Below are 19,151 nucleotides of genomic sequence, written 5' to 3'. Positions count from 1 at the left end.
TTTTGTTTTGTTTTTGTATTTCTATTATCATTAATTAAACTTTCAACATGCAGTTAAACAGACAAACAAACATGCAGACAGACATACAGACAGGCATGTAATTAGATAGATATAAGAACGATATCGTTATTAATACATCAAAAGATGCAAGATTTAATCACAGAAAACGTCAAACGTTTTTGGGAACACAGATTCAAAAATGAATTATCAGTATCAATTGCACTTTTAAATGTATTATTAATGTTCGAAAGTTGAAATACTCCGTAGTCAATTACTTTGCGCTGATTGCCCAGTCTCTAGTTTGAGATTTTTTAAATAAAAAAGGTATGTTTATGATTTTAAAATATTCATTTCATAATGTCCCATTCCGTGTTAATTGGTCCAAATTACCGCTGGGATTGCAATAAAAAAATTCTCTGAATTTAAAGTAATTTAAAATCAAATTTGTTTTCTTTATAAAAAATTCATATCATAATGAACCATTCCGTGTAAATCAATCTAAATTGGTGGAGAGGATCGCTATTCTTTGAATTTAAGGTAAATCAAAAATGTTTTTTTCTTTATAAAATATTCATTGCATGTTGTACTATTCCGTGTAAAATAGATCAAAATAAGTCATAAACAATACAGATGACTGCAATTTAAAGATTCTTGGAATTTTGAATTTAAAAAAAGCCATGCTTCCTGTAGAATTAAAATCTGCAATTTAGAATAAAAAGATTTTCAGGAGTCGACAATTAACACGTGTTCTTTGGATTTTGTGGTTTCCTACATTAAATAATAACTTGGTATTAGTGGGCTGGATGAATGTGGTTATTTTGTTCGAGCACATTGCTAGACCTTGGGGTTAAACTTTTCTCACTGAATATGGGCAAAATGATCAGAGTTACAATAAAAGAGTTTAAACGTAACTTAAAGAATAGCAATCCACGGAAATTAGTCTTATCAACAAATATCATTGTTGAAACCTATGCTTCAAATCTTAACCCCCCCCCTCCTTTGTTGAAGAGACTAAATATAGTACTGTGTAGTTACGTATAATGATAGTATATACGCTCTTGTCAGTATACTTTGGTGTGATTCAAAACTTTTAATTTTGGGATTTCTGGACTACTAAACCTTTTCAACGTACATGCATAAACATTCAAAACTAATGAACCGACAAACTGTTGAACCTTTGGATTACTGGCGTCATCGTTTCCCGGAATTAAAACTATGCATAAAGACAAAGAAAAAAAAGTATGTTTAGGTCAATTATTCGAGGCGGCGATCGAATTTAAAAATTAGAAGTTATAGACAGATCTTAAAGGGAAACATATTAGCATTCTAAAAGGGTAAATTCGTTTTGAATGAATTTTTATAAGCCAATATATACCACAACATTTTTTTTTTTTAGAAATCAATTTTGTTATTAATTCATTCTTGAACCAAACCACGAGGTAAACATGTTTTTAATATTTCATTATTTGGTGACCTTTGACAATAGTTTTCATAGATTTGAAAGGCAAATCTAAGGCAAAAATACAAAAATAACAAAGGGAAAAACATGAAAAAAATATCGCATTTTTAACGAATTCACACAGGGCCCTATAGTAAAAGTGTTAACTTTTGAGACGACCACCTATAAAATTGGAATGGTAAATAAATACATTTTTTTTATCTTAAAATGATTAATATAGTAGTAAGTAAAACTATATCCAAAACATTTCATCAAAATATCTAAGCTAGAATTAATTAGACTAGGCCTCATTAAAAGTATCCCACTTCCTAGCTCTGTTGACTACCGAAGTGTCATGGATACGACCGCTTCTACACGTAACACAATTATTAATTGCATTATTAAATTAACGATATTAAATATCAGTTGCGTACATTTCATTTGTAAGACTGTATCTTTCACATCATTTCCTCAAGGGCAAAAATCGAACGCATTAATATTTATGGTCGAAAATGGGTAAACGAATGGATGATTAGGTTTAATTGTTTATTAAATTGTTTAAAATTGGTTGCAAAAAAAAAAAGGTTTTCGGCAATCCTCACCGTTACCACACCTTAGATTAGTGACCATACAGGTTGGTTCTCCTTATATCTCTATACAAGTTGAAAATATGTGTTACTAGAGAGGGAAAGCGTCTGATCATGCATCTCTACGGATACTTGTGGAGCTACACGTATGTTTACAGGTGCAGGTATCAAAATTTGGGTTAGAAAGTTTAAGCATTTGAACGTGAAATTTAAAGGATTTATGATTTACACATATAAAACTGATATGGAATGTAAGCTATTTTGTTGCAGATTTTTGAATTTGATTAAAAAAGCCAAACATGGGGTTGCCATGGCAACGTTTTAGGAGATTAAATTCTAGGTTACTGGTATGCTATACTGAACGAATAAAGTAATATACGAATATATTTTACTGAAAAATGCATTGTTATGTATTATTGAACAGTTGGAGTTCTATACAAATTAATTTGAACCATGTTTTTCCATGTGACGACATTTGGCAACTGGCAATTTCTGATAAAAAAAAAAAAACAACAAACAATTGTAATTTAAGTTTCAAAGCATGTCTATTGTTACATACAACGTATAAAAACAGTCCAGTTAATAATAGTATAATAGTATAGTAACATATAATGTTACCAACGATACATTTAAAAGAAAATAAATTTACATCCTTAAACACGCAGAAACAATAGTTACCATGGCATCAAGACTACAAGCTACAAATGAAATCTCACAAAATTGAACTTATTATAATACAACAAATGGAAATAACAACTAAAAAGGGATGTCAATAATAAAAAAAAATGAAGAATGCATCATTGGTATGCAACAGAACTAATAAATAAATATGACACGAATAGTTGTTATTGCAACAGTAGTCATGCGACACACAGTGACGGATATTTTATTTCTATTCGATAACACATTTAGAAGATTGTAAAAAAACGGAAAAGAAGAACACAAAAGACAAAAACAGATTCTAAAAATGCAAACCTTTTGATAGTGGTTTAGATAAATACATAGAGTCACCAATAAAAAGGACGCAAATTATTTGAATGATATATTGAATTATAAACAGACATTTCGTCAATATACAAAAACCTATCTCATTAGAAAGTTATAATAGAGCCGGAAACAAGCTTCTCTACACAGATATACATTACAAATGCTACGACCAAAATATGTGCCACCTCTTCTGCTATTGGTCTTACAATGTTTGCATTTTCCTAGCAGTCTTGTCAACTTTGTGCTAATGCCTGCAAATCCCCGTCCACACGAAGGTGTCCGCTTTCTGCTGGAGAAATCAATAATAAGTATCTCCGGGATAGACAAGTTGCAGTCAATCAGAGAAATTTTTGTAGGTTTTCTTGTCTCTGAGGTTTCAAACCAAAGCAGGAATGTTTTTATAAGAGAAATGTCAAAAACAAAGTTGACCAGATACTTCCAAAACATTTTGGATGGACAGCCAACTGTACTCTTGGATCTGTATTGCTGTGTTCTGGCTACGCCATAGTAGTTCTGTTAATCGTGCTGTACTTCTAGGCTAGTTGAGGGGTACCAAATTGAATTGCGTGAACCTTTACGGGTCATTTCATGTTTCCGAGCCGCGGTTTCATAGACATCTTCATTTATCATCAGATAAAAGTACTGTAGCAAGTCATCGTCAGGCAGTAAAGTATGATCTCGCCCTATTGCTCCGTAAATGGTGCTATGTCTAATGGATGGAGATCATAAGACCATATGTCGTCACTATTCGCCTCTGTTTGTTGGCTGTCTGGCTCCATTGATACATGTAACTGTTTGCTGTGTATCATCGTCACTGTCTGTGTCCGATGAAAATTCATGTTCAATAAATAGATATAGATCCTAATTAACCCCCATGCAGGGCAACACTATAGTCATTCGATTAACTGTTCTCCATTTCTACTCTGTCAGATTCGGAAATTCTGCACTTGTTCAATGTTTACAATGAAGCATAGTAATGGATAGAAAGATAAATACAACTTGTTTTGATATCAGAAAATGACATGCTTTTAGATAAAGGAATATATATGAAATTGTAAACAAAATTTATACTATCGCAATAATTATAAGCAATTTCTAGCTTGGTCCATTTTAATTTATATATATATACATGTTTATGTAACGCAATATCTTATGAGGCGTGGTTATAAAAACAAAACATGATACATGTGATAAGCCTGTTTCTAAATTTATTCATCTAAAATATCACTCGAAACATGTATCAAATAAGATCAACAGATGTTATAAAAGTGGTACATGCCTTGTTTTCTTAACATTAACAAAAATATGTTGTTTTCATGTTTTAACAGCCGTGATTGTCCAACAATGCGCATTCAGTCTGAAGCGTTAAAATGTCACTTAAATTTAAATATAATTTAATTTTTAGCTCACTTTTATATTTTTTAATCGCTACTGTTTTCCTGAAGATTGTTTCTTTTAATGTCTATAGTTTATTATCATACGATAAATTTAAAACAAGTAATGAACTTTTAATACATGCATTATCAAAGTACGATCAAATGTGTCAATAAACAGTAGCCTAGGAAGCAAATTGAAAAGGGGGGGGGGGGGGGGAGGGGCTAGACTTATAAGAAATCTTGGCAAACAAAAAAGGTATCCTTATAGTTATGTCAAACATTGCTAAGCCCCTGTATCCCCCCACGGTTCCGACGTCTAACCGAAGGTTAAAAGTCCGGTGCCATATCCAGCGTCAGATATAGACTTTTGATTATTTTTCTTAGATTTTGACTGAGTAGTTGTTGTCGGTGTAGTTGTTGTCAGTGAAGTCGTAGTTGTTGCGGGTATCGTTGTTGTCGGTGTAGTCGTAGTTGTTGTCGATGTAGTCGAAGTTGTTGACGGTGTAGTCATAGTTGTTGTAGTTTGTGTTGGTGTCGTTGGTGTTGTCATGGTAGTTGTCGTTGTAGTTGTCGTTGGTGTCAGTGAAGTCGTAGTTGTTGTCGGTATCGTTGTTGTCGGTGTAGTCGTAGTTGTTGTCGGTGTAGTCGAAGTTGTTGACGGTGTAGTTATAGTTGTTGTTGGTGTCGTTGTAGTTGTCGTAGGTGTCAATGAAGTCGTAGTTGTTGACGGTGTCGTTCTTTTCGGTGTAGTCGTAGTTGTTGACGGTGTCGTTCTTATCGGTGTAGTCGTAGTTGATGTCAGTATCGTTGTTGTCGATATAGTCATTGCTGGTGTAGTCGTAGATGTTGTCGATGTAGTCATAGTTGTTGTAAGTGTCGTTACTGTCAGTTTAGTCGTAGTTGTTGTCGGTATAGACGTAGTTGTTTTTGGTGTCGTCATTGTTGGTGTTGTTATTGTCGGTGTTGTCGTATATTTCGTGGGTTTAGTCGTAGTTGTTACCGGTGTCGTTGTTATCAGTGTCGTTGTTGCCGATGGCGTTGTTGATGGTGTTGTTGTTGTTGATGTAATACCTCTCAGTGTAGTAGTAGTTGTTGTCGGTGAAGTCGAAGTTGTTGTTGCTGTTGTTGTTTGCAGTTTAGTCGTAGTTGTTAATGGTGTCATTCTTGTCGGTGTCATTGTCGTCGCTGTAGCTATTCTTGATGTCGTTATTTTCGGTGAAGTTGTTGTTGCTGTCGTTGAAGTCGTATTTGTTGTTGTTGTTGTTTGCAGTGAAGTCTAAGTTGTTGTGGGTGTCATTAATTTAGGTGATGTTGTTAGGGTTGTATTCATTGTTGTTGGTATTATTGTTGTCGTTGTATTCATCAACGTTGTTTTTGGTGTCATTGTCGACGGGGTCATTTTAGACAATGTAGTTAAAGAAACTGTTGTATTTGTTGTTGTTGGTGTGATTGTTGCTTTAGTGGGTGTTGATTGAGCTGTTTCCACAGACAGTTTCTTCATGAAGCACACAGACGAGTTGCTCTCCAGTACGTACGGATTTACTGTCGACGCCTCGGTGACAAGCGTGCAAAAACCACCCTGTCCGTACTCGATCTTATTGTCAAACAAAATGGTTCCACAGCTTGTTGTTGTCAAGCAGTGAGCTGCACACTCTATCTACAAAGTGCATTTCATAAATTAATAAACGAAAGTTTTACATTTGCATGTTCGCCCAATATTACAGGAACATTAAAGAAACTTTTTTCGTTCGTAATGAAGCTTTAAATTTGTCCAATTTGAGGCCAAAAGTGAGGCAAGACTAATCTATAATTTTGTGGCCTGTCCAGGCCATTAAGGTCTGGCCAAGCTGAGTTTTAGAATATGTTTTTCTGATATTTACTGATGATTTTGCTGAGGGTTGTGAGAATTGATGAAAATGTTTTCAAAGTTCAAACATCACCTTCTAATTATATAATCATTATGGCATAACTCAGATTAAGTAGGAGCACCTTAGCCCATAAACCACACTCCCGTATTTTCAGACTGAATGTCAGAATTAAAGCAGAGCTGAATATTATATCAAAGACTACACAAGAACAATTTCGAAACTTATAGACGTGGTTAAAAGAAAAAGTCCAAAACATTAGTGCTAGTATCTCTAGATCACGTTGCAACAAGCGATTATTACTGATAAAATTCTTTTTAGTGTGATATGTAGAGCATATATCAATTTTAAGATTACTGAAAGTATAAACTACAGTTGGCGTTGAGCTAGATTTATCAATTTTATAATTGCCCGATGCATGATCAACACCTGAAAAAACTTATGTTTCACATTAAACTAGCTGAAATAACGCCAACCAATTTTGATACCTATAGTTTTATATATACATGTTCTTTAGCGTTTTGACCAGCGATTGGACGATCTTTAGTGATGTTGAACATTCAATGCTGATATTTACTGATAATTTTACTGTTGTTACTGCTAATTGCTTTTGGTACTGATAATTACTGATATTTACTGACTTTTTAGAAGGTTCTGATAATTTCTGATATTTACTGAGCTTTACTGCTGGTATACTTACTAAGCGTTATTGTTGGTATACTAATTGAGCTTTACTGTTTGTATACTTACTAAGCGTTACTGTTGGTATACTTACTGAGCTTTACTGTTGGTATACTTACTGAGCTTTACTGTTGGTATACTTTCTGAGATTTACTGTTGGTATACTTACTGAACATTACTGTTTGCATACTCACTGAGATTTACGGTTGGTATCCTTACTAAGCTTAACTCTTGGTATCCTTACTAAGCTTCACTTTTGGAATACTTACTCAGATCCGCTGTTGGTATAATTGTAACGGAGAATTGTTTATAATTGCTGAGATTATTTCCCTAAACCTGGTAAATTTTAAGCAAAAAAAATACATGTAAATATATTTTTTTTTACATCTCAAGAAAAAATGTCAAGGTCAAGATTGAAGGTCAATATTCTTTAGTTTCTTTTATAATTAGGGATTTCCGTTTTCAACGAAAGACTCTCTTGTTATTCTACAGTTTCCTTTTAAGGTCTTCATCAGAAAAAAAATACTGTTTTCTTCTGATTCTCCCTATTATTGTATTAGATTGTCACTTCAATTTCTCGGTTATTTCTAAATGGATTATGATGATTTTTTTCAGGGTTGATGTCGTTTGTGCATGTTTCTTAACCCATTTCTATTATGAATATTTCCCTTCATTCATAAATAATCTTCCTTTTAATAAAAATCTTGAAAGAATTTTTTTCCCATATTTTAAAATGAAATTGGACATTTGATCTCAAATATCTTTTTTGGTCTTTTATATTTTAATAAAACACTAAAACAAACAAAGTTTTTCTTTACAAGCACTTTCATTTAATATAAAGAAAAAAAGTAGCTCCTCAAATAAAGGGCACGGAGTGATCTTCCGTATTTTATTTTTAGCTTTTTACTGAATACTCTTTGGTTACGTGTTCGAAGCTAACATACATGTATTCATCTTACAGATATTTATGTAAGCAGCATAGTATTTTCTCATATGGTACGTAATAAGAAATTTCAAGGGGCCAAAATACCTAATTTGTTCTCTTTAACATCTCAGGAAAGTAAAATATTTTGAAAACCAAAATTGAAGAGAAATTGAAGAGAATAATAGTCGTAACGAGATACCCGATTAGCCGAGTCGGTTAACTGCCCTAAAAAGGAAATACAGGAAAGACCTCTAAAACGTTCGTTTGCAAATATCTAGGGAACGATTAATAATTTCTTAACACTTATTGAGTAAAATGTGTTTCAAATTACAAAATCTTTTGGATATACATTAAGAACGGACTGGGACCTTCAGATTACAGTTTAAAGTTCATCATCTATAACTCTTTACTGAGGAATATATTGTCATATGTTACAGAAGCAAAGTGTTCATATAACAGTTATTTGTTTAAAATCGAAGAAACTAACGACTTACGTAAATAGAGTTTTAGGGGACTAAAAGACCGAATTCTTTATCTTTTAATATCTCAAAAAGAAGAATTATCATGATAAGCAATTGAGAGCCTCAAAATGGTGTTTGTACCGATATGACATCATAAAAATGTCATAAAACAGCATTTATCGAGGAGATAAAAAAATCGGCACTTTAACGTTTTTTTTCCAGATAACTAGAGTACAGGAAAGCATTTAGTACGAACACTTTTTTTTCACAAAATGTGTCTAAAATCACAAGATTGTTTACTAGACGCCAAGAAAAATAAGGGCTCTTCAAACTGAGATCCCAGATGTGTCTTTAGTCTTTACCGAGTAAATATTTGAAAATCAATTTTTAAACAAAATGGCTTTTAAAGTATAAAAGATTTTAATGAATATCAAAAGAACCAGGCTGTCCCTGCTTAGGAGCCCGAAGATGTGTGACCTCTTTAATTCATATCTCATAAAAAAATCAACATTTTGTTACACAGTAGAAAAAAAAAATATTTATTTCAATTTTGTTGTGCTTTTAATGACAAGCTTTGATTGGTTGTTACAAAATAAGGACTTTTAAGGAAGGGATCAGGACATCAACTCTTTAATATTCAAACTTCATATAAAATGTTTTGAAAAAAACCTAATTTCGGATTTATCAATTAATATACATTTCTTTGAGCTGATTAATAATTTTCAAATCTTAATTTGAATTTGTTATAGGTTTATCTTCGATTTGATATTTATACTTATTGTCAAAATGTTTAAAAAGCTATCTTTATGGACAACTAAAAGCGTCCCTCTGTAACAAAGCGAAATCATAAAACAAAGATGCAATTGATTTTAGGACATTGTTTATTCAAAACAGTGCTTCTTTTTGCCTCAAATGTTAACATACACAAACGCAAACAAAACACTAGTAACTCATAGAATTCGACAGTGTCAACCGGGCCAAAAAAAATGAAGTATTATTATGTTAAACGTGTTTTATTTACATTGACATGACAAATTTTTTTTTGTACAGAACACATGTTTTCGTTTACAGTACAAAATGCCTTTTTATACATGTACATAATACATTCACTCATATTTTTTTAACTTAAACATTATAAATAAAAAATAAATTCAGTCGGAAAACTAGAAATTGGAAATTTTAATAAAACAAATCGAAAATTTTACCAAATATTTAGATTACAAATAAAATCAATTTTTTTCCAATATTGGCATGCACATCACACAAATTTTTGACCTTCTACTTATAGTAATAAAGGAGATAAAAAGATGTTTAAAGTATACACATTTTCTTAGCAAATTGAGTTGATGTAGGACTATCAAACAATTATAGTTTTTGTTTTGTTAGTTTTGTGTAATAATTAGACATTGATGAATCATTTTTTCAACCTATAAATATAGTGGAATTTCAATATTATTAAAAATTTTACCTTTTCGCAGCAAAAAATATAGAATTTCGTATAAAAACGTCATGAAAATCAACAACAAAAAAATTACTGTTCTATATAGGGAAAAGTTTGATACAAATTTATTTGTTAATGTCCCCTCCACCACCATAAAACAAGCAATTCATTCATTGCTTTAAAAGTTTTTGATAACGAGGTAAAGGCATGTTTTGAGCTCAATATCAAAACAACTATTTTTAATGCCTAAAATGGTCCACGTCAATTTTTAAATGTTAAAAGTCAAGAAGTATCGAGTCAGATACCGTGGTAAGAGTATAATGAGCTGTACAGAAATTACTATTTCTTTTAATTAACAAAATAATTCATGACTTAAATATGAGCTAATGAGAGTTAGATTCATATTTAAAAGGGATTCAATCATTTTTGTTCTTCATATGATACATTTGTTATAGGAGAGTACTCGTAAGTCAAAGTATATATATTTGATCACTCATTTAATTATATTTCTGGGTACTTTCTGGTGTTAAGTGCTACCATTGCTCTTGATTTTTATGCTATTAGCCAAACCCATTGCATCATTGCACACTCCTAAATTAGTCACTTTTAGAGAAATTCACCCTACCTCATATATCCATTAAAGGTATTGTACCTAACCAACGTTACTTGTGAGCTGTATTACTACTGCAATTAATAATTTTATTTACTTATCTCTGTTGCTACTTTTTTTTTTGCCTAACCGTCATGATTTCTGACAATATTTTCACGTACACTCATAAAAGTGCGACATTCTTGCTAACCAGTAGATGTTGTGCGTATGTAACTTTATATATATTGGTACGTACTCACTGGATTCAAGCTTTTCGCTTGTTTGCCAGAGATGTCCTCTATGGGACGAACAGATGCAAGACTTTCACATTTATAAGCAACCATGGCCAATCAACGTTAAATGAAACTTTAAGATAAAAACGCGTGAGGTCATTTTATCGTGCGATTCCCCATTTTGTTTTTCTCTTTCAATTTCTCATCTATGATAAGTGACTTCATTAACAAATGAGAAAAAGAAAATGTTAATGATACTTCAATTATACATTTTTATCTTATGAATAATAAACTCTAGCTTTGTTTACAAAGTAAATAAATCTTAAATGAACCTAGACACGACTTAAGATCCAAATGTGTTATTTTTTGTATAAAATGGTTTACTTGCACATTTTGAAAGATTTACCAAAATTTTAATGTTGGAAGTCATGTTCAAATAAAGATACAGAGGTAGGAATTCATTGTTATGTTAACAAAGCTCTAGTCTTATATTTATTAACAAATAATGTAAAGTAAGGAATTACGATTTCTTTGACAATAATACATATTTGGAGGTAGTTATGTGTCATTAACTATGAGGCATGTGTGCAACTTCACTGGCAACTTCGCTGGATTATTGATATATTACGGAAGGTAACTCCGTTTGTAACATGTACACGCACTTGTATAATAGCATTGCAGTTATTTAGAGTTACATGTATGCATCTTTGTTTACATTTTTCGGTCGCCAAACTTTGTTAGGGCATTTTAGATTTATATTACTTGATGTACATCTGACAATGCTTAATTGAATTAGGTTATTATGATACTGATATATCTGAAAGTCATACATTTCATCATTGTTCACATATATTTGCTACGATGAATAAGTCTGTGTTTTGGATAAGTTTATTTGCAATATTTTTTTTCTCTACCTTTTGTAGTAAATCGTCTATCGTCTTACATCTACATGTATCATCTAGAGTCTATCAGCATATTGTCATATCTATATACCATATATTTATTGGTCATCAATCGTGTGTTTTGTCACCCTCCAAAATAAAGATGCATTTAAAAGAGTACATTACAGTTTCCTTTTTATTAGCCAGTGTCTACGTCCCGTTAACTATGGATCTCGATTTTTGACTTTTAGATTTTTGAACTATATAAAAAAAAAATGGTAAAATCAACCATTCCAGACACTTAAGTTGGAAAATTTGTGTCTTTTTGGGTCGAAAGTAACACTTTGACGCTGAAGACAAGTAAACGAGATTGCAAATGTAAACTCTCGTAATATAATTGTATTACTATTATATCAAAATATTAAGATAATGTAATATTATATTTACCCGGTATGCATTCATTCACATGACTGCAATATATTTTTACGGCAAGAACACGTGTAATCGCAGTATTTTCCGTAGTAAGGATATGGACAAATGTCAGCACAAAAATATCCAAAAAAGTCTTGACAAAGTACTCCCTAAACAATACAATTTTTTTAAAATACCATACTGTATATTTGTTCTATGTCCTTTGGCAACATGTTATTAGCCTAAGGGTATGATAAAATATGAGTTTTGAAGGATGTCAAAGGATTTTACAATATTTTCCGTAGTGCGGAAATGGATAAATATCGGCACAAGAAAAAAAATGCAAAATAGCCTGGACCACAGTACTCCCTAAACAATACACAAATCCTTCGAAAATCATATTCTATCATACCCCTAGTCTAATATAATATTGCTATAGGACTTTGAATAAATCTGGCTTCTTTCAATACATGACTAAAGCATTACGTCTTTATAACTAAAGCTATCTTTAATACTAGTACATGTACTACATTAGAATTACTGAAAGAAATTCAGACATAATGTGCTATTGGTATGTTAATTATTGAAGATTTAACTCATCCTGCAGAAAACTCTAAATCTAACTAATTCCGCAAAAAAAGAATGAACAGATATTTATAATGAAAAACGCAAAACAAGGAAACTAAATAATGAAATTTAACAAGGAAAATCTGAGAAATTTCACGGTCGTACTGAGTCTCCAACGCTGGGAGCTGCACACATTTTAACGGAACAATAAAATACGAGATGGTACAATAGAGTTGTCATGTTTTTATATCTAATGAAATTTCTCAACTGGTCAATTTTTCGAAAAACAAATGTTAAATACCGATGTACTGAAAATGATGCTCACATTTCCTTAAAGTTATAGTGTCTACGGTTGTGGTATTTTTTTTCAAGAGTGAAATTGCAAGAAAAACTCAGAAGCATGTATCAACACATGAAAAACAATTCAAAATGTGTTCAATACACACTCTAAATACATATTTTGTCCGTAAACTTGCCGTTCAGACTATACATCGATCTCATTAATTATGCTTCGTGAGCATTTCCGATGATTGCCGAGCGCTATTCTGGAGTCCCGGATTGCATCGCAATGGACGACGAGGTAATAGCACATGACAGTTATAAAACATTTCTCATCAGTCTGTTATACTATTTTAAATGCATTTTCTATAATAAAGATACACCTTTTACTATGAAATTGATCTTGTGTAGTTTTTAGACAAACACACAGTCACAAACGTGGGCTTTCCATGATTTGAACAAAATATATCGGAAAGGGGTTCCAATGTGGTTTTTCGTGAATTGGGGAAACAAACAAAAACTTCGATTTTATCTCATAATATTTTAATTTTTTTTTCGCCTTTTCATCTTGTTATTTCTTTAATGGTTTACATAATTATAAGAATGTTCATTAAATTACCAATATAACGTTATGACTACATAATACCTTTACCTGTTTAGAACTTGCATGTACTGTATAACGTTAAATCTAATAATTTACTGCAGGACAATTATAATATTATGCGAGGTATGTTTGTTATTTTGTCTTCCAGACAAGAATTCAACGATGTCTAGTAATACGTTGAAATCATACTTATTTTCAAGTCCACTGTTGTTACATTTTTAGAGTTTTTCATGCAAAAACATGAGCAAATTTTTTTTGTAAAATCGTAGGCACTATCCGTTTAATTATAATCATTGCATAAAATATCTATTTTAATAACCTCATTACAATTTAATCAAAGGCAACATGATTGAATGACAGACATGAAATTCCAAGCGTACATCATTACAGACTTTAAATAAGCAGCACAGCAAAATTAACCTCCTGAGGGAAGGACGTTTTGGTCATGAACTGTAGGCAAACAAAAGGGACGGTAGATATAAAAATAAATCAAAATGTTCTAGTTAATTAGCTATCGGCAGCTAATATCATTTCACTATTTAAAACGCTGCAAGGCTAAAAATTTAATTCATAGTAAAAAATTTCGCTCATCTAGATAATTAGTTTTGCCAGAGAATTGAAGTTGAATAGTACATTGAGAGAGAGAGAGAGAGAGAGAGAGAGAGAGAGAGAGAGAGAGAGAGAGAGAGAGAGAGAGAGAGAGGGAGAGAGAGAGAGAGAGAGAGAGAGAGAGAGAGAGAGAGAGAGAGAGAGAGAGAGAGAGAGATCCTATTGCTCAAATATTTGCACAGCATGCCAAAAAAAAAATACTTTTAAATTACAAGCGTTATGGCTAGGGCTAAAACGCTGTATATTTTATTTTCATCAACTGATAAAACTACTTTGAAAATTTATCTTAACAATGATTGCATATTCGTATGAAAATTAAGGTAAAAACACCTAAAATTAATTGACTGGACATAATTAAGAGATCATATTTCATTTATTATATAGATGTACCTTTTATGAGGATTCATTAATATTTTTTTCTCTTCTTAAAGATGTACTGAAACAACATTCCCAATTAAATAGTCTAGGTTAGTAGGTGGGATATAATATAATGCGAACATCCCGTGTCAAGTTTTATCCGTACATTCATATGTATAAATCACTCAGTCTTACATATAATAAGTCTTGTTATACAGATTTTCAGATCCATCATTTGATTGGTAATTTAGGTATTGAATCTCGAATTTACATTTTTGTATTTCGAATCTCAATTGAGCCTTCTGGGTTTTCTTAGTTTTACGATACAGAGAACTTTCAAGAAAGTACATGTAAGTGATCCGACAAAACGTCTATTTGAGCAAAAAAAATTACAATGAAAAAAATATCCAACTACAATGTATATACTTTGCTGTTTCCTCATCTATAAGTTTCTACAGTTTCTGATAATAACTTTTTCATAGTTTTGAAAATCATCAAAAGAAAATAATATATATATAAATCAGGAAATCAACTAAATACTTTGCAATAGCATGACATTATCAAATCAAGATAAACGCAAACAAACGAAGTAAGAGTTTCTTCCAACAATGCCGTTGTCCTTGTACTTGAATAAAAAAAAATTTTGAAGCGTTATGGTAATATTGCCTGATACTAGCTATTGGCAAGAACCCCCACCTCCACCCCTTCTCTGAATCCAGCACACGAAAACAAATCTAGTGCCGAAAACTACCGAAAGGGGGGACATCGTTTAATTTTGTTTGTAATAATTATATAGAACATACTTTTTATGACATGAAATGTTACGATTTTGATAAATCTTAAACTCACATGCAAATATTTTAACAAATTGTATATACAGTGCCGCTCATGTTTAATACTGGATGGGATCTCATCCTTCGTAAAACAATATAATTTTTAGAAAGTACCAGAGTTGCACGTGGCCTTCTTTTTGACTAAAACTGAAACAAGAGATTATTATTTATGGGCAAACACTTGGTCCTGATTTTGCTGTCTAAAGACAACATCTAGTTATTTTCATTACTGGTATAAAGAAGCCCATGTCATGTCCTGTGTGAAGAATAACGTCAATATACTAGTAGCTTGTGTATAGACACTAACTTAACGTACCTACGATCACTTTTGATATGCAGACGTAAACTCACATCATAGATTTTGAGAACTGTAGTAATGACTTAAGGATTCTAATTAGGATTTAGATACGTTTTCTTTATTAAGTGGATTATGAAATAAAGGAGTTAAATACAAGTACTTGATGAACTTATCTGCATGTTTGTATTTGTATCTCATTCTCGCTTTATTTTTCTCATAACCATTAGTTGCGTTTATTACCCTCACCCTAAACTTTACTATTACACAAGTAAGAAGATGAAACTCTGCCAATAAGTCAACGAAATGTTCAATAAACTGCATGGAAAGGTAAGTGGGTGGCAGAGCTATGACATGTGTCATTTACAAAAGTTTAGATTATTGGGAAAAACTTGTAGATGACAATTTTGTCATGTACAAAATTTGATTTCCAATTATCTAAATTTTTGTAATTATAAAGGACACATCGGATTACATTTCAGTTATGTATAACCACCTTTCGGTTAAATGAATGGATTTCCTCTTAATTGTAATTGCATTGATAAATAAATAGAAACAAGTTCGAGATATAATGCAAATACAAGTATGACAACATCGTTAAATAGTTATGGCATTATGAACTGCAAATTCTCTAACGACATAGCATAGTGAAAGTGGTGCAAATTTCTCTCTCTCTCTCTCACTCTCTCTCTCTCTCTCTCACATAGTTGCATTGAGGATGAACACACACACAGAGAGAGAGAGAGAGAGAGAGAGAGAGAGAGAAAGAGAGAGAGAGTATCATAATTTATCTGAGCTGTCTTACATGTACATATCATATGTCGATTACAGTCGAATCTATCATTAGCATTTAAGATATATGCAATGTTTGATACTAATAGCTCTCCAAACGTAAATATTATTGACAGATTATTTATTTTTTCATTACCAATGAAGGTATGAGTAAATGTTTTTGGTTGCAAAGTTTTATTTTTAATACAACAAATAATTATATTTATTACATCAATACAATTCCTTAAAAGAATATTAGAATTCAAATAAAAATCCCAATGTTTCACTCTTTGTAATCACATTCGAAACTCTTTAAACCAACTTTATTGCCTCAATCGGATTTTTTGAAGCAAATAGGGTGATAATATTTAAACAAAATATGCTTTTATCCAGATTAATATCATAATGTTGTATAAAGAGTCCCATAACATCGGAGGGTGGTTTGCTCGACGAAGCTATCATTTTTAAAAAAATGTTAACATATTCTTGGTGTTTCTTCAGATGCTTATATATAAATAGTCATGTAACCCATACACTTTTTTCAAAACTGTCCATGAATATTCCGTGCGGAAAATAATCATCATTCAGAGTTACCTTCACTTTTCCAAGACGTGATGCTTTTAAAAACACGTGCAATTCGAATCATTGAGAAGCAAAAAAAAAAATCTAAGAAATTAATTAGTGTGGTCCATGTGGTTGACAACGTGATTAAAAATATATGGTTATTGTTTTAGTAAACATTTCTGTAAAGAAAAGTGTACCCTATACGATGAAATACATTGCAATAGTCTAGAGTAGAATAGACGTGATTTAAAATCTATAGCGGAATCATGTTATTTCAACAACCTTTACATTTAGATTGAAACATGGTATTTCATCACTTTTAAACTTTTGAAATTGGTTACATGTTTTAGGTGTAACTAGTATCACACGAACTTTTACCAATGGGAATTCAAATAGCAATTCAAAGCTTGATCTTGCTCCGTGGAATTCGATTAAGATGATACGTCGTTGTTGTTTTTTGTATTTGTTCATGTTTTTGTTTTAATTTTTAAAATTATAAATACTATATTTCTGACTAGTTCACATTTATTGTTGATTCAATACCGAATCTACTAATGCAGAGTAATACTGTAAAGAGGTTGTTTACGCGCAGAGGAGGGGGGGGGGTTACACTAACTGCACGGCAAACTTAAAAACCGCGTAAAATACCCCCGCGCGTATGGTAAAAAAATCAAAACTTGTGTAAGACAGATCACACATGCGCGTATTTAATACCAACGCGTATTGTTTGACTTCAGAAAACGCGTACTTAATATTTTTATGATATTTATTTTATTCATCCGCGGGATGTTACATTTTTCACCATGCCCACACCTGGCGGGAAGTGTTACACTTCAAAATCTCCTCAACATTCGGAGTAGCCCGTGTCCCATTCTGTATAAACAGAAGAGACAAAAGTACAGCTTCCTGTTGACTATTCTTTATTCAAAACATTTTTAAAACATAATATTTTTACAATAGATATTAATATAAATTACAATGAAATTTACAAACATGAATATTTATAATTACAACAGTCTTAAAATGACAAAAAGCATAAATTAATGCAAATTTATTTATTCAAAGAACGTTTGTAAATGTTATGCAAAGTAATGATTAATGTTAGTTGACCTTTTGCTCGGATTACTAGTATTTCTGGCGAAGAGAAAGATTAATTAAACTCAGAGAAAGTTGACATTACATTGTACATAAGAAATAATTTTCGTTTTCGTAAACAAACGTCCTGTAAGTAAAATAAATGTAAAAGGGAGAACCTTGATAATAAATTAGACTAAGTAGAAAATTGGCTTGTGAAACTTATAACAGAAGTTGGACTGTATATGTATACACATGTACATGTTGTACCGTATATCCGGGTTTTTTTTCGCGTGTCACAAAATGTACGACTATATGGAAAAATGTAATTTTTTTTATTTATTTACGTCAGTCATTTTTGCAATTTAAAAAGTTTCTAATAACAAACAATATCGGATAAAATTTCTGCGTATTGAATATTTTGCAAAGTAAAGGGATTGCAAAAAAGCAAAAATTATATCATCGCGAAAATTAACAGAAATACGGTTGTAGGATCTCCCCAGAAGACCGATTATATGAAATCAAATAAACTTGCATTGATGCCAGTATTTCGTTAAGGGGTGGAGTGCTTAATATATAGTGTATGTATGGGGACCAAACATACTTTTTTTTTGGAGCCCCCCCCCCTCCCACACTATAAAATTAATGGTGAAGTTTCCTCAGTGTTCCAAAAGTATTGCTCCATGTAACTACCTTGGGAGGAAGTCATCTCATATTCAACAACGAATATCCTTCTTCATCAAGCCAAGACAAACACAATTCAGTAGTATTTGTGAGTTTATGAATTTACTGAAATACATGTAAACTGCACGATCAAGTATTCAAAATATTAAAAACGGATGCATTAGATTTTTAACTGGATTATCAACTTTACTCTAATGTCTAACTGAAAAATGTCATTGCGACCGCAAATTGCCATAAATCCAAACATGATTAGCGTTTAGCGCGCTGTTTCATGTATGATAATATACTACTTGTAGTGTACAGAAAACTTTGTGCATGGACACGCATATTAAGAACATAAAATACACACAAAATACAAATATAATCGATATAATACATGCAAATGCCGCTTTCTGTTTTTTATATGATAGCAAACTGGCTTAATGTTTGTTGAAAGTCGATCACACAGCTAGACTTGGATCGGCAAGAACTTTTCATTAATTTGAATTATGCAGTGTGCATAGATTAAAAATATCAAATGTTCAAATTATTACAGATGGTTCCATTAATTTATTATACGATATACATAGTTACATGTACACATGTAGCAGTCAATTTTATTTAGTCGACGGAGATAACTCGCGTTTCAGTTTGATACTT

At 31.8% G+C, this 19,151-nt stretch overlaps 1 protein-coding gene across 1 annotated transcript in view; it reads left to right on the top strand.

The window, feature by feature from the left end:
* The window catches only part of LOC105332977 (temptin-like), a 140,417-nt gene extending 126,012 nt beyond the window's left edge, over positions 1-14,405 (top strand). Inside the window, exon 4 of the mRNA XM_066071675.1 lies at positions 14,392-14,405. Within this exon, the coding sequence (XP_065927747.1) occupies position 14,392 (1 nt within the window). The 3' untranslated portion in view covers positions 14,393-14,405. The remainder of the gene's footprint in view (positions 1-14,391) is intronic.
* The last annotated feature ends 4,746 nt before the right edge of the window (positions 14,406-19,151 follow it).

The sequence above is a fragment of the Magallana gigas genome, chromosome 9 (genome assembly GCF_963853765.1).
Source record: "Magallana gigas chromosome 9, xbMagGiga1.1, whole genome shotgun sequence".
NCBI classification, from domain to species: domain Eukaryota; kingdom Metazoa; phylum Mollusca; class Bivalvia; order Ostreida; family Ostreidae; genus Magallana; species Magallana gigas.
This window is presented reverse-complemented; position numbering and strand designations above follow the sequence as displayed.